This window comes from Podarcis vaucheri (genome assembly GCF_965113315.1).
Source record: "Podarcis vaucheri genome assembly, chromosome: 6".
NCBI classification, from domain to species: domain Eukaryota; kingdom Metazoa; phylum Chordata; class Lepidosauria; order Squamata; family Lacertidae; genus Podarcis; species Podarcis vaucheri.
In genome coordinates, this window is record NC_138764.1 from 49637818 (window position 1) to 49662504 (window position 24687).

The 24687-nt window shown below is 39.4% G+C and overlaps 2 protein-coding genes across 10 annotated transcripts in view; one reads left to right on the forward strand and one right to left on the reverse strand.

The window, feature by feature from the left end:
- The window catches only part of GLIS1 (GLIS family zinc finger 1), a 195195-nt gene that overhangs the window by 142810 nt on the left and 27698 nt on the right, over positions 1-24687 (forward strand). For 3 of the 4 annotated variants that reach the window (XM_082225650.1, XM_082225649.1, XM_082225651.1), the window contains exons 5-8: positions 11936-12097; positions 16844-16954; positions 18337-18469; positions 22486-22542. In XM_082225650.1, coding sequence (XP_082081776.1) covers positions 11936-12097; positions 16844-16954; positions 18337-18469; positions 22486-22542 — 463 coding nt within the window. The remainder of the gene's footprint in view (positions 1-11935; positions 12098-16843; positions 16955-18336; positions 18470-22485; positions 22543-24687) is intronic. The other variant, XM_082225652.1, reaches the window with a different exon arrangement.
- Positions 1-24687, reverse strand: part of LOC309533975 (doublesex- and mab-3-related transcription factor 2-like) — a gene marked incomplete at its 5' end in the record, with an annotated part of 76016 nt that overhangs the window by 2225 nt on the left and 49104 nt on the right. Inside the window, one exon of one of the 6 annotated variants that reach the window (XR_014220575.1) lies at positions 2877-2972. Of the gene's footprint in view, positions 1-1559; positions 2973-3499; positions 4944-6753; positions 8541-13974; positions 14803-24687 lie in introns of those variants that run through there. The other 5 variants (XM_082225689.1, XM_082225692.1, XM_082225686.1 and 2 more) reach the window with 5 other exon arrangements.

The following is a 24687-nucleotide window of genomic DNA, read 5'->3' on the forward strand; positions in this document are numbered from 1 at the left end:
CATACGAAATGTGAGATGCTTCCAATGTGAAACCTGCCACATTTGAACATATTGTACAGCTGTTACTATACCTAGAAACACCATTTCTGAAAAATTCCAAGAATGTCATCTGGCTCTGCTCTTTGGAAATGTGGCACTCATGTAATGCAGTTCATCACAAGAAATCACCACGGACTTGTGCGACTGTAGGAAGCTGAGGAACAACATCCAGGAGAGCTGCCTTTTCTCCCTTTCACTGTGTAGACAGTCAGCATGATTCTGAAATTGTTTAATGCTGTGCTGAAACCTGTCCCATAAGTTCTCAAAATGTTTTCACCTGCAAAAGAGGGATCTGTTTTTCTGCATCTTTTTTTTGGGGGGGGGCACATATTTACAAGTGCTCACATGAGACATAGGCGTTTCCTCAACACTGCTCCAGAGTTTCACTGTTATCCTTTATAGGGAACCATAGGTCATGGGTGTCATTGGGAAGCCACCTGATCAGGTCATACTGCGATGAGTGATACAGATACAGCTCATAACATTTGCAAGTACTTAATATGTGATTAATTTTTATAGTCCTTTCCAACAGCTCAAGGGAACGTGGAGGAGCGTTGGGGAAATTTGCATGTCATGTCAAAGTAGCTTGGCCAAGCGGTAGTTTCTCGCTGCAGACAGGCCATTTTTAAGCAACATGTGGTGAGAGACAGCTGGGATTGACAACAACAGGACTTGAACATTTGGTGGTAACCAGCTCTCATTGCTCTACCACAAGCTATGGAGGAGAACTTCAGTTCGGTTTTCAGTGGCAATGTATTTTCACTTTATCTTTATGACATCTATTCAGAACTGAATATAACTTCTTTATGCTGCCATGTCCTCAGTATCTCCAAACCCTCTTGTAGTTCCTCCCACATTTATTAAAAAGCTGTTCTTCATCACTTTCTGCTTTCTATGACAGGCAGAAATATTCAGAGTTCCCTAGGAATAGGCATTGCTAGTGAAACAATTCTGTGAATTGCAGCTCTCTGAGAGGAATAGGGGTCTTTTAACAACTCACAGCCCAATTAACGAACTACAGCTCCCATGATCCTTTTGGGGGGGGGGGAAGAGCCATGACTGTTTAAAGTGGTGTGATACTGCCTTAAATGTATAGTGTAGATGGACCCTAGGAAAAATTGCAGTTAAAAATGAAGAGATGTAGTTGGAGAATAGGTGCTAAAAAGCAACACTGTAATAATGTTAAGACAGGCAGGCCCTGTTCCAGAGTAAGAATAGCTTGCCAGTACTGTGTGACCCTTTGAAGAATGAATTCTGTTTCGAAAAAGAAAAAAAGTATAGCTACACTGACGAACTGAGAGTTACAGATAGTTACAGATAGGTAGCCGTGTTGGTCTGCCATAGTCAAAATAAAAAAATTCCTTCCAGTAGCACCTTAAAGACCAACTAAGTTAGTTCTTGGTATGAGCTTTCGTGTGCATGCACACTTCTTCAGATACCTGAATGCACACGAAAGCTCATACCAAGAACTAACTTAGTTGGTCTTTAAGGTGCTACTGGAAGGAATTTTTTTACCTTGAAAAACAGTTCTAGAAGGCCTTCAAAGGGCCCAAAATCTCTGGAGAATTTTTGGTGGGCTATAAGATGGAAGAGGGAAAAAGCAGGAGTGCTCTCCACTTGCTCAATAGGACATTTGGACTGAAGCAATTGTTTCCCATATGCCATGCTATAGAAGTTTCATCCAGTATTCGACATTGTGTAGGTACACGTTTTTTGGTATTTCTCCAGAGGATACAGATTTTATTATTTCAGAAATGACAAAGTCCCTTTTGCACAGAGAAATGAATGGAGAATATTGTATGGGAAGAAATGGGGCCTTTGAAGAAGGCAGTGGAGACAGGAATGTAAACACAGCTACTTGCATAAAACAGATTCTATTTTGAAGAAAACCATTAAACCTTGTCTGACACCTGTGGAATCAGATTCACAGAAAGACGCTGTATAGAGACAGAAAATTACTGAACTTCTTCAGTTCAGTATTTTCCAGAAAAACATATTGAATAGCATAGACATTGTAAGAATATTGCAAATGTAAAGCTCACTACAGGAGGAGTTTGCCTGACCTCCTATTCAAATTTATGTGGAAATCGTATCTGTGTCCACACTCATTTAAATTTTTGTCATGTTTATATTCCTCCCTTTCTTCCCAAAAGGTGCCCACACCTTATATGCATCCCAGCTTTATTTCTCTTTACACACATTTCTCTTTAACTTATAATGAGTTTGCATTTAAAAGCTAACTTACCAAATTCATACCTTCCAAAATTGAAACACAGGTTTCAAAATATGCACTTCTTTGAATTTTGTAGTGCAGCTACCCAGCCAAGTGACATGCACCAATTTCATATACTAGGATATATTGGTCATCTTACTCTTTCCCCCTTGGTTTGCTTTCATTTGCCCCTTTCTTCAGTTCTGTCAAGTTTCCTTGTATAAGAAAGTATTGCAGCAGCCCTTTTTCAATTAGGTTTTCCTCTTGCTTGCTGCAATAAAACTCCAGATGTTTTGGGACTTCATGGTTCTCTGGATATTCTTTTCCTTTATTTTAATTTTCTTTTGTAACATGCCACACATGTGGTATTTTGGCCTTTTAAGATGTTGTGCTATGCTAATCAGCCCATTTTTATTCTTTTTCTATTCCCTTTGTTGTCTTTATTTTGCCTTTGGTATATCGGTTACAATACTTTGGAAACTTTTCTTAATCAAATCAGATTTAAATTAATGGGAAGGAGGTGGGAAGAGATTTCAGAACTGTTAAGTTCTTTTAAAAGGAGCATGTGCTGGAGATTTTCCTTGTAGAAGGTCCATACTTTCCTTGCACAAGAAGGGAGGCATACCTGAGTGGTAGAACATGTGCATTGTTTTGATGAAGTCCCAGGTTCAAAGGTGCGTCTATGGTTCAAGGATCTCAGGTAGCAGAGCTGGAAAAGAATCTTGGTAGAACTACTTTCAGTTAGAGTATACAGAACTGAGACAAGCAAATGCTAGTTAGCTTTGTGTACACTCATAAGTCTATTCTGTTCCTGTATCTTAAGCAGAGCCTTTGATTCATGCTGGTAAGTCTTCTACCAAGTTTTGTGTCAAAACTTCTGTAACAATGGAGACATGACTTTTTAAGAGCCCATTCTTACAAATACTTCCATGAGCAGTTATAGAGATGCCAAAGGCAGCATTTTTTTCTTGCCATGGCTAGATAGGAGAAAATGGGATTTGGGTGCATCTAGTTGAAATTAGTAATATCAAGCAAACAAACATATGCTGTGTTGTTTTATTACAAGAATTAAAAGTCTACTGGATAGTCAGTCATTAATAAGCTGTTCTGTAATTTGCTGTTTACAAATGTATCCAAAGGCTTAGGTGATATAGAGGGTTTCCAAGTCATACTTATATTTTGTTCCAGACTTTCAACATAGTCTTGCAAACATCTGAGCCACATGAGCTGCCTGTTGAGTCCTGTTTGCAGACTTGGCGGTGGGGGTGGGGGTGGCCCATGTCCTTTAAAAAAAGAGATTCTAGCATTTGAATCAGTGGTGTATATATATTTAAAAATCTTTTGAATACTATTCATGCACACATTTTCCTGTATGTATGAGGAGTAGAATGTGTGCAGACCCTAGCCTTTTAATATTTATTGTGTATTGGAAGTTTCGCAATTGCTTTGGAAGAAGAAAAAACATTTCATAGTGCTCAGAAACAGCTTAGATATTTTGAGCAGACAGAAGACTTCCTATTGATAGCCATAAATGTTTTGGGAATGAAACATTTCAGGTTTTCCATCTGTAGGCTGTCTGAGATGTCAACAGCCAATATGACCTGGTGTTTCCCTTGTAGGTCTATAAATAAAAGGTAGCTTGTTTAACTGATCTTGCAGCTGAAAGCAGAGGTGTGTATTAATGAGCTTTCTCTAATGGCACACTGACTCTATTTACAACACCGCCACTGTGAAGCCTTCTCTCTTACAGTCATAACTCATTTCCGACGAAAATGTCAGTTATTGCTCCACCTTACAGCACAAGCTGTTTGGTTTCTAGTTGGTTTCTTCCCGTTCCCAACAACTGACAGCTATTCTAGTCATGACTGTGATTAAGTACCCTTAGGGAAGCAGTCAACGTTTGATAATATATTGGCTTATGCTCTCATTCCCACAGCATGCATTTATGATGTGGTATGGAAGCAAAGAAAAATGCATTTGAGCAATGATGATGTATCATATACAGATGATTGTGGCAGGCATAATGTTATGTCCTTAGAACCATTTTGGTATAATTTTGCTTCTAGCAATAGGATTTCTTAGGAAGTGCATGGCATGTTAAGTTTTTTAAAGAGGCATGTTGTCATAGAATCATAGAATTGTCAAGTTGGAAGGGAATCCCAAGAGTAATCTAGTCCAATCCCCCGCAATGCAGGAATCTCAACTAGATCGTACACGGCAGACAGCAAACCAACATCTGCTTAAAAACCTATATCCCACACAATATATTTCATATTATTTCTGCTAATGAGGAGAGGTCCTATCTGATGGCAGTTGTCCCCCCCACCCTTCCCCCCTTCACTCCCAAACACTTTTTCAGTTTTGGGATTGTTAAAAAGAAATGTTGTAGTAGTAGTAGTAGTAGTAGTAGTAGTAGTAGTAGTAATTTGTACCCCATCCATCTGACTGGGCTGCCCCAGCCGCTCTGGGTGGTTTCCAACAGAATATACAAAAACACAACAGAACGTTGTCACACATTAAAAGCTTTCCCATACAGGTCTGCCTTCAGGCGTCTACGGAAGGTTGTATAATTATTTATCTCTTTGACATCTGATGGGAGGGCGTTCCACAGTGCGGGCGCCACTATCAAGAAGGCCCTTTATCTGGTTCCCTGTAACTTCACTTCTCACAATGAGGGAACCACCAGAAGATCCTTGGAGTTGGAAGAGGAAAAAAATTAATAAGCTATTTTGTTGATGGGTGTTTTACACGTTATATTTTTCAGATTTAAGAGCTCTGGTATACAGGGGTCAATTTAGCCTGTGAATTGATGGTTTGAATTTGGTATGAAAACCCCAGCCCACTATGGAAATGGATACCAGTATCATAGGTATTCAGTTTTCATATACCATTGTCTAGGGTGGCTGACCTGTTTTGGTCCCAGAGCCAAATTGTCACCCACTCAAACCACCCAGGGGTTTCATCATGGCTACACATATCAGAGCACATATACAGCACATGCATTCTTGCACACACATACTCAGAGTACACAGACAAAAGGCTCCTTGAGAATGGGGGAAGGAGGAATCAAAAGGGTCTGGTCTCAGTGCAGACCTTCCTCCTGCTAAAGTGCTAAGCAATCTCAGTACTCCACATTGAGTGCTTCCCCTTTTGACTCAGCCCAGCACTGCAGTGGAGATTCAAATTGCTTATGTCCTCATGGGGTAATTTCTTCCCATTTTCTGGTACAACATCATTGTTCAGAGGTCTGACTTCCTAGGACTTCCTAACAATGGTGCCCTGGCAGCAGAAGAGATTGCCCAATTTTGCCAGGTTACAGCCAGATTGCTGTAAGTGGCTTGGTGATCCTTGATCTACGCTGCATATTGTCATGTTTTCATATGTATTATAACATGCAAGTGCTTTTTGCATCTGCAAAAAGTTAACACGTGGAATTGTACCCTGGGAGGAGCAGAACTATTGTATACAGTAGCAAAAGTTTTTTGGGATGCAAGGCTAATGTACAAAAAGCTATGTTGGCATTGTATTCACTGTTATTGCATGCAATGCCACGCAATGTATTTGTGAAGTGTGGTCGTTCCTAAATATGTGTACATTATGTCATAGAAGTGAAAATATATTTATTCAAGCTTTGATTTTTTTTTAAAAAAAGAATAACTCCATTTACAGCTGTTTTTTGCAGACACAAAAGATTGTTACTATTATCCCAGGTGTCAATCTTGAGAAAAATGTGTAAGGGAGTGAGATGAAAGAATGACAGATTAATACCAGATGTCTGGGAGATATGGCTAGAAGCCTTCTAAGTTGACTGAGTAGTTCTTATATTCCTACTGCTCTTTAGAAACTATATATTAACTCCTTGTAGAGATATCATATAATGTATGAAAATGACCAATAATTTCCATGATAAATAATTTGGAAGGAGCTAAAAATACCCAGATTTCAGCACTATTTTAGATTGTGTGAATGGTTTTAAGTAGGGCTGCACTGAAAAGAGGATGACATTTTCACCAAAGGTTTTAAGAGCACCTTGCATTCTAGGTAAAGGTTGGAAACATTTGCCCACACTCTGAAATAGTTATGTTTGCCCTCAATGACATCATCACACAGTTAAACCTGATTGTCTATGTGGTGTCATGTTGATTCATGATAGGCTCACAGAGTTGATATCAGCTAAGTCTGACTGACTGACGATATGAGTTAATCAAAACAAATGGCACTGAAACAGCAGCTTAAGACTGATCAGGGAACAGAATGTAAACAAGATGTAATAAAGAGAAGGATTGCATTTCATCCCCTCCTGCCTTCTTCAGTTGCTGCTGCTGTTTTTTAGGAAAGCAATAACTTTCTATTCAATATCCCACCTCAAACTTGATTTAGATTTTTTTTCTCAATCTTAGTGCCTGTGGGCTGTCGAAATTACCTATACTCTAAATTATTATTATTATAAATAATAATAATAATATAATAATAATTTTATTTATACCCTGCCCATCTGGCTGGGTTTCCCCAGCCATATCGTTCAAAATTTAATTCTGCTTTGGGAAGGTAGAGTAGAGGGTCATGGCAGGACATCTGTAAGCATTCTTAAATAATACTGTTTATTTAGAATGATACTGATTACCTAGACCCCTTCCAGTTTGGGTTTAGGCCTGGTCATGTGTATAAATCAACACTGGTCATCCTGATGGGTAACCTTTATTCAGAACAGGACAAACGGAGTGTGATGTTGTTCCTTCTTCTTGACCTGTCTATGTCTGTTGACACTATTGACCATAGTATACTGTAGCCTTATTAGACTTTACCGATTGGTAGGATGAGCATTGCTCCCAGAACAGGGAGAAAGGAGTCAAATGACACCGAGGTCAATTCCATGGTTTGGGTCCAGTGTCCGGAGAGGAGTGTTGGGAATTATGCTCGTTGTTAATTCTCCATAATAAGTGATTAAAAGAGGCTATGCAGGTTCCATAATGGTTGCAGTGGTGGTCTGGATGAGGGCAGTATTATTTTTACTGATAATTTTATAGTTTTATTCTCTTTGTAAATCACTTTTAGGGTGTGTGTTTTTTTACAATCAAGTGGTGTATAAATTTTAAGAAATAAAATAAATAAATAAATAAATAAATAAATAGAGTTTGAATCCCGCCTAGATGGAGGCTCTGTGGGTAAGCAATTCTTGTACCCAGAGTGGGATTTCACTCCTTCTGAAAGAGTAAGACACACAATCTGGGGGCCCTTCTGGATCCAGAGGCCCATGTGACCTTTGTGCTATGACTGCCTTCCAGTAGCTTCAACTGATGCAATATCTGCATCCATTCGCAGACCAGAATAGCTGTAGTTCAGGCACTGGTAACTTCAATATGGGATTATTGAAGTGCACTCTCTGTGGAGCATCTCTTGTGGTTGTTCGAGAAGCTGCAGAATGCTGTAACGTGATTCCTGACAAGAGTGAGATCCTACCAGCATATTACACCTCTGCTCATATCAAGCCCTTAACACCTTGGGAGCAGTTTCCTTGAGAGAAGTTTCCTTGCCTTGCTCTTTGCTTGACTACTTTGATCTGTGGAACTTGAACTCTTGCAAGTACTATACAATGTTCACTCCATAACTGCAAGGAGCTGAGCTTTCAGTGTAGCAGCACCAATGGTCTGAAACTGCCCCTGCTTATTAACATTAGGCAGCCATCCTTGTTGTGCTGTTCCAGATACCTGCTAAAAAAACATTTTGGTTTTGGCAAGCTTACCTGGAGGTAAACAAGTTATGCATTCTTGTTTCTAGTGATTTCATTTGTATATTTAAAAATTAGTTTAAATTGTTTTACATAGACCGTTTTTAGATATATTTTTAATTTAAGTGGTATATAAATTCTAATTAATTGGGGGTTTTTAAAGAACGAAACAGCCTACACTGAAAATGTACTGTTCAAAATGGAATAAAAAGAAGAAGGGGGAAAGAAGGAATTACCTACACTATGCAGAATGTAGAATTAAGTTCAAGAACTGCAGTCCTTAAAAACTTATCTTTCATTTCCATTCCAAATGATTCCCCAGAAAGTCTTGGAAATGTTCCTACCGCATGTGCCAAAGGCAGAAAATCCAGAACAGGCTGCATGGATCTTGGGGTTGGAACACCTACGTCAGAGGGGCTTCTCTGCAACATCTGTATTTCATGGCTTTCCTCTGATCCCCTGGTGTGTTGCTGCATTGTTTTCAATGGAATTGTGCCAGAGCCAGCAACATGTTCAGCAGCTAGGGAAAAATGATGCCCGTGCACTGCATAATTAGTTACCCTAAAGGAAACAGCAGCAAAATGGCTGTCATCAAATCTTAGAGTTGGAAACAACAAAGTGGATAATCTAGCCCAGAGATTGCCAACTGGTAATCCTTGAGCCAGATGTGGCCTACAAAGCACTTTTATCTCCTGGCCCTACCAAACAAGAAGTCATAACTTTTTTGCCTAGAGGTTTACTTACAAAGAACATAAAATTGCTTTCAAACATTGTGACAGCTAGAGATAATTCCACACTTTAAAAAAATTATATGTATTCATACAGTTTTAATCCCTGTGCCATTAGTTGCTCAGAAACAATAAGAGTCTGTGCATTTTTTATATTTGTTTTATTGTATTGCTATCCAATGTATTTTCCAGAAGGGCAAAAGAACACAGCCAATCTGTCTCTGGAGGAGATTTTTTGAGATGCACATTTGTTCCTCAGCTCTCCCACCCAAGTCAGGAAGCTCTACTACTGCTTAATTGCCAAAAACTTCTGTTCTGCAAAGTACAGGTCTAGCACCTGGGCAATGGTCTGGAGATTAGACAGCTAATTATACAAACACTGGCACTCCTAATCCATTCAAATTGCTCTCTCTGTGGGAGTACATACTGCATTAGAAAACCACCAACAGAAGCTTGTTGGGCATTTTTATAGCACTCTAAAAGAAAGACGGTTCCACTAGGTAGCTTGTCCCAATGCTTAATTTTAATAGCAGCCACCACATTTTTAGAGACTGAAATAAATTCCAGAGATTACCCCAAAAACCCTGGTTCCAGTCTGGAACCCTGATACTATCACTGAATGTACAACTAATTCCTCAGTTTTGTAAAACTGAATGGAAGGTGGCAGCAACAGAAAACAGAATTAAGGCTTCAATGCTACAAGCACGTTCACAGAAGTCCCACTGAAAGCAATAGGGCTGAGTAGACATGTAGACACTGTAAAAATGCTAAATTTGTGAGGGTGTTTAGAAAGGGGAAGGCTTAGTATAACAGAGTAAAAATGAGAGGGCTATAGACGGGAGTTGTGTGTTTTCAGAGTTCTGTCGTTCCCAAATGGACTTAGAAAATGTTGTGTTTGCCAAGGCTACTCTTAATTAAATGGACAGCTGCACAGTTGTTGGACAGTAAATTTAACAAAACTTAGATCTCAGGTTGCATTTTTCTTTTTTGAAGTTGTTTGCTAAAATATGTGCTCTAGTTTCTAGACCTTTAGCATTTATTTATTTACTTTTTATCTGGAATGACGAAATCTTCCAAACTTCATTTGCACCTAGAAAGACATCAAATATTCCAAGGGGGAATTCCCTAGTAGCCAAATAAAATTTCTGAGTCACAGGTCACTTATTTCTTCAGTTTTAAGGTGACTACTCTTGAGAAGAAAGTTGCCCGTCAATGCATATAACATTTCACTGTGCATTTATCCATAAAGCTAAGTCCAAATAACAAGTAACAGCAAAGGGCAGCAAAAATGTAACGGTCTCTCTATGGTATATATTGAGATTCTATTCTATGTAATTTTCTCTCCAATTTGAGGATCACTTCATGTGGACGAGGCTTCCTGAATAGGAGATTTACTACCTAGTCTTAAGAGAAGTGTAGGCACATCTGCTCAAGAAAAATTACCGTAGATGTTGGGGTGCTTACATTTTGCTTGATGAAGCTAAGAGGACTACTTTGGTTTCCCTTGCTGTAGGCATATTGTGTGATGGAATGCAACATGGGATAGGATGTTGATGATGCTATTGATTGATTGATTGATTGTATGAATATGGCATCTCTTTTTTTAAAAAAATAATTTTTATTAATCGGCCAATCAAATCAAATTAAATCTCATCACATGAATATGGCATCTCTTAAACCACATAGATTCACAAGGTAGCTAAAAATATATGATCACAATAAATGAGAGCAGTTAAAACAATGAGAACAATTAAAAAGTACAATTTAAAAGCCCTTCTTATAATCCCGCCACCCTCACAGACACACACAGGGAGGGACTTTTCAATGGATGCTCCCAGAATTTGGAACTCCATTCCTAGAGAAGCTAGACTGGCTCCATCCTTGTTGTCCTTCTGCTGGCAGGTTTTTTTCCTTGGAACACCCACTTTTCTCTGTTCACAGAAAGATCTTTAGAAAATGGGTTTTTGAGGTTGCTCTCAGGCATCTTTGTAACCAGCCAGCTCCAGCAACTTAAAACCTATGCCAACCAGCAGTTAAGAAGCTAATAACAATCACAACATATTTACAGCGTATTGGACAGAATGTAATAAAATATGATTTTTTTCACCAGTGTGCCTCTAGCTGGTGGATTATCTAAGAAAACTAAGAGTCTTGTTGGCACACTGAAAACAACCACCACTACCACAAATTCCTCCAGACTTATTTTCCCACAAATTCACTTGTAAGTTGCATGCCAAAGGAAGGGCAGTAGCCTTTCTTCATAGCTGAAGACATCAAGAAGCTTCAGAACTGGTAGGGGCTATCACTGCTCATACCAGGAAAAGCATCACCGTGGGTGACACAATGACAGAAAATCATAGAGGTCATGTGCTTCATATAACAATTCTGTCCTATATATGCAGTTGTGAAGTGTGATTGTGCATCTGCCACGCAAAGAGCAGGTGCTATAATTGCAGGGTCTGTGAGTTTTGCTGTTGTTGTTGTTACACATAACTCACAATGCAATTTAATTTTACTGTTGTACCTATGTGGCATTATTTTTTCGATTCACGTTTAGAAAACTGGAGGTCAGTTACACCCACACACTCTTGTTGTAGATTTATTTACATTACATTGTGGGGTATTATTGTTAACTCAAGTGATTATTGTGCAACTACTGTTTACTAGAAAAGCTAAGTTTGAAATGTAATCATTTATTATTATTTTTAAAAGCCTTGCAAATGGTTTTATGCTGAATACTTTCCACCAAGCATTTTATTTGTATAGCTTTCTCTGGGTACATTTGACACCAAAACCAGACTGAGACAGTCAGTTTTGCTATTGAAAAGTAATTTCTCTGTTTTGATTGTGGCAGCCAATGATCTGATCCTCACAGTAGCTCTTGTTCCAATACTTCATGCTGTTCATAACATTGAAGAGAACTCTTCCTACGCCGCTGAAAACTTGTTCTTTCTTATTGTTTAAGCTCCTTTACTTAAACAGTCTCTAGAAGCCTTAACACTGTGTACATAGAAGAATACAGTATTACCGACCCCTATGCCATGCATAATGATGGATTAAGACAGCGGAGCGAAATCTGTTTCATCCATAAACTTCAGCAGATGTTCTGAATTCTGGTTGATTTGTTACATGTCCAGTTTGGATTGTTTTTTCAAACACTGTACTCATTATAGCAGGATATGGTTTATTTAATAAAGCTTTACAGAGTTTTTTATGGCTTTATTGCAGTTTGAAGGGTGCAACAAAGCATTTTCTCGACTTGAAAACCTTAAGATTCACCTGCGGAGTCACACGGGTGAGAAGCCTTATCTTTGTCAGCATCCTGGCTGCCAGAAAGCTTTCAGCAACTCTAGCGACCGGGCTAAGCATCAGCGAACACACCTGGATACTGTAAGCATCACATTATTCTATATGACGCTATATATAGTGCATCCTTTGTAACAGGACCTTTCCTGAAACTAGCCTAGCCATAGAATCATAGAATTGTAGAGTTGGAAGGGACCCTGAGGATCATTTAGTCCAACCCCCTGCAATGCAGGAATATGCAGCTGTCCCGCATGGGGATCGAACCTAGAACGTTGGCATTATCAGCATGCGCTCAGTCTATTCCTGTGTGCTACAATGTGCTTTTTGAAAGAAAAGGGGGGAATTATTATTATCCTATCAAAAGGTTCTCCATGGGCTTTATTTTATTTATAAAAAATATTTTTATGTCACCCTTCATCAAAACTGACTTCAGGGTACTTTACAATAATTAAAAATATGAGGTCATCATTAAAATGCAACACAGAGAGCAACATTGGCACACAACAGATAAAGGAGCCAGCAGAAATATTTAAACTGCCTTAGAATTATTTTTGCTCTTTAAGGTTTTGCCTAGCACCTAAAAACAACTGTGTTGGTGCCTTGCATGTCTCCTTGTAGAGGGCATTCTACAACTGGGACATCACTGCCAAAATAGTTCTCTGTCTCGGAGGGATTTGGCAAATACTAAGGCTTGGCATAAGGGGTTGGCATCATCAGGCACTTGCCAGAACCTTGAGTCCTCTGAAGGGTCCACCAACCCCCTATCCCATCTTAAGGTAGGCTGGTGCTAGCAGCAATAGAAAAGCAGTAATATAATAGGAAACCACCCTTTTAATTCCCTCACACTGTCTTCGGGGCCTGACAGAGTGTTGTTCCAAAGGTATTGTGAGTAAATTAAAATGGCAGGCTCCAGCAGCTCAACGAGCTTCTTTGCTACTCGTGCCCACCAGCTTCAAGATAAGGAAGCCATAGCTTCCATCGCTTAAAGGGGGAAGACTTCACTGTCTGCTTCTACACTGCCAAAGGCCTCACCAAACTTGACATCAGCCATGTAGATCACCTTAAAGACAGGCAGGTTGCTACAAGAGTGAGCTACGCTTCAGGTTGTTGAGACCTAGTAAACAGCATGACTTTGAACTGGATTTGGAAGCGTGTTGGCTGGTAGTGAAGAAAGTTTTTTTTTTTTTTTTAAGATTGGACAGAAATGGTCTGAATGAACTGCCCTGGTCAAAATACTGGTAGTTCTGAACATAGCTGTCAACTCCCCCCCCCCTTTTTTTAAGGGAAATCGTATTCAGAATAAGGGAATTTCCCTTTAAAAAAGGGAAACGTTGACAGCTATGGTTCTGAACTATCTTCAAAGGCAGCTCCAGTGATTCATACTGGAGGCTACCAGGGCATGGATAACCATGGGCAGGGTATCTTTATCCTAGAGAGGTCACAACTGGCACACTGGCTGTAACTACTGAAAGGCACTTGGAGCTATTGAGGGCCTTTTAGGGGTTACTATTGCCCACCCGTTCCACAATCCCAACTGAAGCAGTCTTCAGAAGCAATTAACTTTTTTTTTTTAAAAAAAAAAGTCCTAAGATTTCATGTCAGCATTCCCCAACCTGGCACCATATGTTGTGGACTCCAATGCCTATCAACTCAGCCAGCATGACAAAAGATCAGGCCAGATGAGAGTTTTAGTCTAAAACATCTGGACAGCACCAAAATGTCATTAATGCATATAGCCCACAGTACTTCCAAGAGTATTTGGGACCCATCTGCACTATATGTTAAGGCGGTATCATACCACTTTAAACAATCATGGCTTCCTCCCAATAAGGTTGCTGAGAGTTGCTAGGACGCCCCCATTCCTGCCACAGAGCTGCAGAGTTAAATGTATTGTTTAAATGCATAGTGCAGATGGAGCCTTGGATAGTGATGAACAGATACAAACTAAATAGGAATTATATCGACTTCAGCAAACTACCACAAACTATTCAATTAATTAGAATTTCTAGAGATTTCTTACTACAGTTTGGATAATAGCTATTTTACTATACTGTCCAGATCATGTTAGCCTTTACTAGTGTCAACCAACCCATGAAAGCAAAGCAGACTCCTTAGGTCACCTAAGCTCCTGGGCCAAAGCTCACAAAGAATAACAGCAAGAGTCCTTCCTTTGTCTTTTTGAAAGAGGTGAATATGTGGTTTAACGTTTGGCCGGGTGTTTATGGGGCAGAAACCTGGCGGTTAATTGATATTTACTTTTAAAGCAGCTACACATTTCAGACAGTACAGCATTAAGGAATGTGTAATGTACATTATGCCCTCCAAAAACAAACAAGCCAGTCAGTCACATTTTCCAAACCCAAGCACACTTACAATAACAATGTTTTATTTATTTGAAAGTCAGCTTTAGATTTGAATTTGTAATTACTTCTAAAATGTGGCTCTTTTGAAATTTAATATGCTGTATAGGATGCACCTTTTTGAAGTTGTAACGGCTTGACGTTAATGTAAGTGGAATGAGGTGGAAGGGCAGACTAACTTGGCTTGCAGAAATAATTTTGTAGACTTCGTGGTACATACAGAACCAAGTCCCTCTCTGCCGCCTTGTTTTTTGTAGGGGTGTTGTTGCACATCATTTTGTAGATTTCATGGTACACCAGAACCAAGTCTCTCTCTGTCTCCTTATATCTTGTTACATGGGTGTTATTGCAAAGAGCTCCTTTAACCTTCTATTCTCTTTTTCCTTCCTTCTTTTTCTTTACTTTTTCTCCCATATCTGTCTTTACTCTCTGAAATATTCATAATCAGCAAAAAGGTACAGTAATAATTTTGACTAACCTTTTGTTAGTGCTGTAGCTTAGTTTTCTAGACATTCTTTAATTTTTTTGCTGCATTCACAACCTGCATACGGCGGCATTCATTTTCTTATATATTTTCACCTGATTATTTAATCAATAATTTTAGATTTGTTTTGTCTTTTGCTTTTTTAACATAGATCTAAGTAATTAGAATGTGTCTTGCATGCTGGTGTTTATGTTCCAAATGCATGAAACAGAAGATCTGCAGTTCGCGGAGCAAACTCTGATCCCTTTTAATATGCCTGCTGTGTAACTGAATCCTGTGTGAAAGTGAGATTGAAAAGGTTTGGACTAGTATGGATGGACTTTTTCTGATCTAGTTTCCCCCATCCTTAATAATGTGTTACTATAGCTGGGAAAATACTCTGCCTAGTTAATTCCACTAAGGAATTGTTTAATGGTTTCCATCATCCTTCCTCAAATTTCGGTTCTCTGTGTGTTCCAGGCACTTTCAATAAATTGACTTTCATATGAAAGTTTCTGGGTACGTATCAGGTTAGCCTTTGGAGCTTTGAGCTGGTGAATGATCTTATTATTCCTTTGGAAATTTCCTGCTGGTACAAGGAGCAGGACTACTTATTCCTCTGGAGGCGCCTACAAAGAAGAAGGATTTATATGGACTGCTTAGTTCTTATTGAATGCATGTGGAAGTGATTTGAGATTCCGAATGCAGGTCAATCTGTCATTTATCTTCTCTGAAAGGAGAATCTGTAAATAATTACGAAGACCTGTTAGAATGTGCTGGTTTGATCGAATAACAGATTATTAGGTTAGGGTTAGATCTAGGGCTGTCCTGGAAACTGGATTAGAATCTACCTTTTAAAGAAGAGATAAGATGACTGCTTTTATAGTGCTGGAAAGATTTACTACCAATGTTGTAAACCAGAATTGTTAAATTTTGCCAGAGCTTTGTCGTAGAGCAGGAGGAATCAATTTGGTGCCTGCCAGGTGTTTTAGACTACAATGCCCATGGTATCTGTTGGCCATGCTGGCTGGGGATGATGGTCGCCATAGCTCAAAACAGCTGGAGGGCACTGTGTTGACTGCTCCTGCAAATGAAAAGATTGTAGAATTGCACTGGATTGTCCTAATGTCATATTGTCCACCCATATTATACCTCTGATATGTCAACTCAGCCAGCTAGATTGTAGGATGATAAATGCACAGAGATCAGCAGTAAGCAAGGGATATCATAATACCAGAACTTTCAGCAGAGTAAAGAATAAATGAAATGGATAATAAAAGCCATGGATATGTGCAGGATAGTGCAGTGGAACACAAAGTTCCTTAGACTATAAGGCTACTCTGATATTTGAAATAAATCTTCAGAATGGTTGTGCCCATGTGAGCGCCTCTAGGATTGTGCAGTGTTTCTGATGGGCTGTTGGTCTGATGTGTTGTCACATAAGTATTATGTAGGGGTTGTCCACAGGGGCACAGCAGGATGTGTGGTTGTAAAGACTTGCAGGGGGAATGTTGGCAATACTGTATTTCTTCAGTAGTTGTGGGCACTGGACAGAGGAAGTGCCTCTTAAAATTAATAAAAAGGATGGACATGTAAAAAAAGTATCATTTAGTTGTTAGGCCTCATGGCATTTTCAAGACCTGATGTAATTTTCTCCATTGCAGTTTCATCTAGTACACCTTATCCAAAAACATTAAGTGCCCAGATGTGTAAAATGCTTCAAGCATTTGGACTAAGTCCAGAATAAAAGCGATTTCTGCAGCAGATCTGGATGTACTACCTCTGGTTCTTTGCCAGGCCTGTTACACACAGTTAGGCTTGCTCAAGTAGCATTTTCAAGCTGAGCAAAGCAACTAGAGGCTTCACAACATGTTTGCACATCACCAACAATCCCTGAATATTTCATGTTCTGAACATAACAGTTCATATCTTTAGGATAATGTTTCCAAAACAGGCATCCTTCCATGTTATCTTTTCCCCTCCCCTTTCCTCTCCACATGCTTACAGAAACCATATGCCTGCCAGATTCCCGGGTGCTCCAAGCGCTATACTGATCCAAGTTCCCTCCGAAAGCATGTGAAAGCTCATTCTGCCAAAGAACAACAGGTGCGCAAAAAGGTAAGACCATCAGCCCAAAAACGTGAACAATTCCAAATGAATGTTCACCTGAAGTGTTTCATTGAATGTCATAGGGCAATTCTTAGTTCACCCTGTCAAATAATCAACCAGCGTCAGGATATACACCCAATTCCTGTACCAAAATCTGCAATAAATAAAGTTGAGACCTGTTTAATCCCAAAATAGTTTTAATGTGTTTACTGCTACTTCATCATTTGTTGACCCCACTGTCCTCAGCTTCACTGCTCTTGGACCTGCAACTGAGAGGTCATGAGAAGCTACTTTATACCTGGGCTTAGTCTACCCAGCTTAGCATTGCCTATTGGCTGCAGCTTTCGAGTTTTTTAGGCAGGATTGAACCTGGAATCTTCTGCATGTGGCTTCAACATGCCACAACCTTTCCCCTGTGCATTCAATTCCTGCCTTTTTTCAGGCAATGGTACATCAATGAGCTCTAAAATTCTTTTAAGAGAACAAAATGAAGTAGTTATTTAGTAGTAGTTTAAACTTTTATTGGCTGCAGCTGCTGATTGTGATCCAGAATTCTCAATCTTTGTATGTGAAAAAACAAACTGCCTGCAGGATAGAAGGCTAAACTGATTTGCCTAGATCTTTTAGTTTAGAATAACTGAGCCCAAGGGAAGGCGGAATGCAAAACTGTAAACTTCAAAACAATAACCATTTATTAATGGTCACAACATACAATGGCTGTTTCTGTGTAATTTGAGCCTTGTGTTATGACAAAAGCTTGGCAACATCAGCATGTTTGAACGAGAATTAGAAATGCTTTTCTTTCTTAATTCTCTTCTCCTGCTGTTTTTAATATGATCAACATTGTGGTTTGCAAAGAGCATGCTTCGGACACTTTTGCCAGTGCATTAATTTACATGGAAAACAGCTGCCATATCAGCAGTACCTCTTGCACATTACTAACAGCCCGCCATTTTGTCAGCTCTAATCTGATAAGTGCAAACACTTTTCCTCCCCTATCAAATACCTTTCCAACCACTGCAGTTACAAAAGTGATGCAATCCTTTCAAGAGAAGGAACCCAAGATACTAGATACTAGAGGGGAATATGCAGCCAAATGACTCCATAAAATTGTGAGGAGCACAAGGGTACATTATGTTTCTGAGAAACAAGATGCTTCTGGTTTAAGATTAGCATGCTTAATTTCTGTGTGCAAGAAAACCCAAATGATTTCTAATTAGAAGCACTAAGCACCTAATATATCTTCAATTACTCTAGTCCTGGAAACAATGGCATTTTGTTTCTTCCTTATATAGGTAGGCGATAAGCAAAAAAGCATATGCATCCAATTAACTGCACTTTAGTTCTGCACTTTGAAATGAAAATCTCTTTGTTTTATCCTTCCCCTTTAGCTACACTCGTGCTCTGATGCTGAACAAGACATACTAAGTGAATGCTTAGCCATGCAGCAACTCCACCCTTCTTCACAACACATTTTGGATGGCAAGTGTGGGCGATCAATGGGCCACCATGATCTAATAACAGGTAGGAACATTTCTCAAAGATACATGATAGCATGCGCCATCCAGTCGGGTGCCCACAGAGCCAAGATTCAAATCCCCACCTAGCCACAAAGATTATCAGCTAGGCAAAGGCAAAGGCACTATCCCCTGGTCCACCTTGCCACACAAGGTTGTTGTAAGGCTGAAATAATACACTGAAGTTCATGGAGAGAGAATGTGACATAGCAAATAAATACAATTCTGAAATCTGAGGTTTTGAAAAAGTTTCCATACATTCAAAGTAGAACCAGTACTTTCCCCCCAGGGGGGTACTCAAGGGTACGCATTACTGACACCTCTCTTTTGTTTTGTTTTGTGTGACACTTACTGTAACAACTTCAAGCTGAGTACTGGCACCTATTTTTCTAGGGGGGGAAGCACTGATAGGACTAAATGCATTGGCTGATAACCATGCATTGTATCAAGTAAAATTTGCAGATAATTAGAAGTTGGCTCGAAATGAGTCTTCTCAAAGAGTGTTTACAGCTGGTGTGTATTTTTGGTTCAAACATGTTTGTGATTATTTTTCCAACAGTCCATAATTTGTCTGATGGGCAGTTCATGTTTATGGTACCCATGTTAATTGGCCATCAGACAAATTTTCTGCCATTGCCAGTCGAGCACCTAAGTAATTTTAGATCCTGGATTTAATGGGACATCCTTTCAGGCTGTCCTGTGTACCACTGCAGTTACAAAGCACACAATTAACATTTGTCTTCTCCTTGCTCCCCAAGCACCATATTAAGCTTTCCAACTGCTTCTACATTCCTGATGTGTTAGAGCACAAAAACTGTGTGCCAGCCCTGATTAAAATAAATATTTTGAGCATGTGCAGTTTTGCATTTTAAACTTGCTTAAATATTTTTTTTTAAAAAAGAATAATAAAAATTACCAGGCCTTTGGGTAATTAATACTCTATTGCCTTTTAAATGTGTTTTGGGGGAGCGGGGGTTATTGGTTTGTTTGTTTTTGTTTTAGTGTGTATTTTGTGTTCTCATTTTGTTTTTTTGTTGTGAACCATCCTGTGATCTTTGGATGAAGATTTACATTTAATAAATAATAATAGTAATAAATCATGGCACCATCATGACTACAAGGATAAAATGAAGTTTGTGTCTACTGCCATTGCTGTCATACATATTTATTTGTGAATAAGCACTATTCTGTTTTAGAAAAGGGTAATCTAAAAAATAATAAAATCAACACCTGTAACCATATGAATACTTAGACAACCACCCCGTGTATACAGTATGTGGGTGTGGGTGTATGTATGTGCGCGCACACACACACACACACACACACACACGGTGCCACAGTGACCAGTATCAGTCGTGGTGGGTCCTCCTGGAATAATTCATGACAGATCAAGTTGCTGATGCTGGGTCTGGTTGTCAATGTCTCCATCATCTGCCACTCTCCGGATTGTCATGGGGCTGGTCCTGGTTTTTGGCTTGGAAGTCCAGTCCTAGTGCAACACTGGCCATTATGCCATGTACTTAAGTAAAGGCTCCCTGGAGATGTGGAGCAGGGAGCTTTCAATTTGTAACTGTTTGCTTAAGAAACAGACTTATTCATTATTTATGTCATAAATTTTGATAGTGCTAAAACTGAAACCATAGTTTCTTTGTTCGTAGTGGTTTAGGCCTTCTCTCTCAGTAAGTTGTATCAGCAGAAAAACATGCCTTGTTTGTTTGTTTAAAGTTGATAACAAAATAGAAAAATAAATTTTCCAGAGTCTTCATTTCAAAGAAGCTGTTTATCTAGGACCTCATCTGCAACACTGTTATAATTAGTTTTGTTTTGGGGCACATCAGCCAGTCAATATTTTTTAAACATTACCCACAATATTTTTAAAATCAATATTTTTAAATTGATTTAAATGAGGTGCATCATTTAAGTCCTGATATTTTTTTTAAAAAAAACACCTCTTGTATGTCACATTGGCACAGTTTCTCATCACAAGTTGTTGTGACTATTATTTGTTGTTGTAGTAGTATTTCTATATTTAATGAGTCATAAGCAAACAAGAGAGATCCCTGCCCAAGGACCCTACTATGTGGAAGAGTCAAAGAGGTGAATAGGTAAGAAAGGCAGAGGTGGACATATCAGGGGATGGAAAGGTGCAAGTGGAGTTGTGCATGCTTAAGCTTAGTTTTAGGTTCAGGACATGACTAAGAGGCTACGTTAACACTTCAGCTAAATGAAGAACAGTGAGTTATAGCCTTGTAGGGTCCAGTGATACTATGGGTGGGATGCCAAGCTGCCAGTAAATGTATAAGATAGAGCACAAAGCACTAAAGACGTTCTTCTTCCAAGTTAGTAATTGGAACCAACAGGTGGGTCTCAAGCAGAGGTAGAATTCCATTGGTAGGAGCTTTAATAAAATGTTTGGGAATTGAAATTCCTGTGTAGTGTACATAGTAGACTACACATGCTTCAAAAAGTAACGTACAAGTCAAATTCACCATATAAAGCTTCCCTTTCTTCTGCTTGAAAATACTTGTTTATGCTGGGCTGTTCTGTCAAAGAAACCACAGCATTAAGGTACAGAGTGCTGTGCCACTGGGATTACTTGGATTACCAAGAACCTTTCCACCTAAACTAAGGCTGCAGCATATTTAAAATATGTCAAGGATGAAAGCGAACATACAGATATGAATCATTTTTCAAGCCTCCTATCCCTTGTGCCAAACTTCAAAGCAAGCCTGCCTGTGCTTGGGCTAGAAGTAGAGAATATCTGAGATGAATGCTCTCTGTAATCACAATACATGGGCATTACAATTCTGCATTTTTAAAAAGTCCTAATGTGGTGCTTTAGCATAATGTTGAAACCTCAATCTAATATCCACTATTTATGAAAATGATCAGGAACATAAGATCCTTGCTGAGTCAAACTGGGGGTCCTTCTAAACCAAGATGTCCCAGCCCTGTGGTATATGAACTCAAGTCTATCAGATCCAAGTGCAACAATCCTCTGGGCCACACTGACTTCTGTTGTGAGGCAGATGATGGACGAATCTGTAGGTCAAGTAGTGTCGTGCATGCAGAAGACTCTCTTGCTCACTCTCTTTTGGCATTTCTTCTAGCTCTGTATTTTCTGCACCTTTTTGGTTTTGTTTTTTGCTGCAGTTACTTGGCAGAAACCCCAAAAAGCCCTTATCCCAGATGGTCTGCAATGCTAGTTTAGTAACAGATGTTAGTGCTAAAGGTTAAACCATTTAGATTTTGATGGATGGCATGTATTTATAAACCGAAGTGGTTAATGTGTTAAGAAGCCCAAGGTACTCCCTTCCATGCTGAGGTACATAGTAGGAAGACAGCATTTATAGGGCTTATGTGCAGTACATTGCACCTTGGCGACCATTCCTCCCTTGAATGTACATTAAGGGACTGAAACAACTCAATGGTTTCATGCTTTAGGATCCGTCCAGGGAGACCTTTGCTTTTATGAAAGTGCACAGCTTTCCAGGATGTGCAAATAGGAATTTGTACAGAATGCAGGGTACAGTATTTTCTCATCAAACCAACAGGCACTTCACTGACTTCAGTGCACACACTATTCTGTGGCTATGGTGATGTTCTCCAAACAGACAACACCTCCTAAAATGTCTACTCTTTGGAGACTAGTTATCAATCAGTGATGGAATGTGAGAAAAAAGCCCAAGCTCATACTAGAGTTACATACAATTTTGAGAAACTTCTCCAACACTTTTCAGATGTGAATTTGCACAGAGCAATAGCATGGTGGTGGTAGTCTATACTCCATATCCAATGCATACTCGTTAAAATGTCTCAACAGAGCCTTCTGTATGCAGCTTCATGTGTAGAGGGCTCTATCCACATGCATGTGAGCTTTCAAAAGTTATTTTAATGCATGTAGGTAAGGGGTGAAGCTGCCACTGTGATGCCACCCCCAATCTCTTATTCATTCAGTGTACAAATTCATATCTGAAAAGGGCTCATGTGTCTTCCTTATACTCATGTCTCTTCCTTATACAGGTATATGCTACTACAGGAATCTGGAGTTCCCTACAGTGGGTACCCATATCAAACTTGGTACGTGTTTCAATGTTAAATGCTATGCAGTTGCAAAAGCACTACTCAAATCATATTACCCTCAATTGCTGTACAAAAATATGGAACAACTGCCTAGGACCAGTTGGGAAGAAGTAACTGAGTTCTCCTATTGAGCATCTGGTTTTAGATACCGTATATGTGCCAATTGCTAGGGATTAACACAAAATGGTAACCAATGGTACCTGTCTGGCTACTGGCCACAAATTCTTGGGGTAGATCATTGCTCTGTCACAGAATGGTGTTTCTGCGTTTAGACTTAAGTCATGTTTAGAACAGAGCCATTGAAACCAATGAAGCTTAAGTTAGTCTAACCGAAGTCCTATTGATTTCAGTGGGTCTAACCTAAGTCTGGATCCCAACCCTTAATGCTTATTCATGATAATTTTGTGATATCCAAAAGCAGAAAATGCATTTCACGCTGGAAAGGTCAAATTTGTCAACCTGTGCAGAATTAGTTGTGCTTAAGCCCATTGATTTAAATGGTATTAAAGCCAAATGTAATGTGACTTTAAATCACATGCTTTGCACTTGAGTATTATGCATATTGAATGTGTGGAGGCCCTGGTCTGAACTGAAGCAGCAGTGGCAGGAAAAGGAAAAGCCCCCTAACCTCATGTTAAGGTTATGAAAGAAAAACCTGATTGAGGATAATATAAATCTGTTGATGTAATCAAGCTGCTAAATCTAGATCCAAATAGAGCTTTTTGCTGCCTGAAATCAATAGTTATGTGATTTCATTTTGTGTTCTCCACATGAATACTGATAGTCCTTTCATCTACCCCAAATTGCAATATCCAAATGTTTGGACTTTGGGACAATACAGGTTCCCCTGAAAGGGAATAGCTCTTTCCATTACTCTTCCAGGAGACCTATTTTGTCTAAACATCAAACCAGTTGGATTTTTCTTCCTCTTCTCTCATATTAAATTAATAATACAATCTGAGTTCCAGTCAAATAATTAAAGTAGCAGCTATGTGGTGTCTAGCAATGGTGTGTTACATCTTTTTTAAATGTCATCTGAATGTCACTTGCATGAATTCAGCATCAAAAGAATGTGCCAAAAGGAAATTATAACACCCTGGAACCACACAGACATACAAATGAAAGCAGAGGTAGATCAATGATACTGTCTGCAGAGAATAAGTGATAGAACAATATTTACCCAACTGTTAGTAATAGGTTGTCATTATATTCCCCAGAGGGACTTTCACATAACATAAGATGGGTCTTGTGGTTTGGAGCCCTTCTTGTAAAAACATGGATATATGCAGTTAGCTCACTCAGTTTAAATACAAATCCTACATCAGCCTGTTCCAATATAACTGAAGTTAATGAGAAAGTAAAATTGTGGATAGTATCAAGCCAGACTAAAAGAGGTCATGAAGTTAAACAAGCCACCAGGACTGGTAGCAGACACAAGCATCCAACTCACACTCAAGGTCACCGTCAACTCAGATTGTTGCAGCCAACCAGATGCTGGGCTCTCCTTCTCCACCAGAAATGTGGTCTGCTTCATCTCATGCTCCGTTGGCCAATGTATCATGCTCGAGCTGCTCACCCTTGGCTGAGAGCTGTGGGATAAGAGCCCTTTTGCTCATGCCCTTGCCAGACATGAGGTTTAAGTATGATACATGGAGATCTGGGAGAAAGGGGAGGCTAGTCTTCCCTGCTGAATCTCTTTCTACTAACACACCAGCCCCACTTTCACTTATTCATGCGGATATAATTTATTTATTGGGCTCAGGAGTGTAACATGCTACATCACTGAAACTGCACCTGTCCTTCCTAACAGGAGTATATGTACATAATACATAGTACTTGAACAAAGTATTTGTTCTCTGCTGCCTGAAAGGATCTTTATGCAGATGGGGGTGGGGAAGAGAACAGCCATTGGTTCTATCTCACTGAGGCATTGTAAAGCTGGTGGGGAATACATTTGCAGAAAAAGATGTTGTGAAGTGCACAACTCCCCGAAACCAGGAAAAAGCCAGGGCACAGGCACCTTATTCTGTTCCCTACTGTTCTCCACCCACTTCACTTTCAGATCAAACAGTAATGTTTCTCAGGTATATGCATGACTGTGTGAAACTGCCTGGAAAATTCAGAGCTCATCTTACTTAGGAA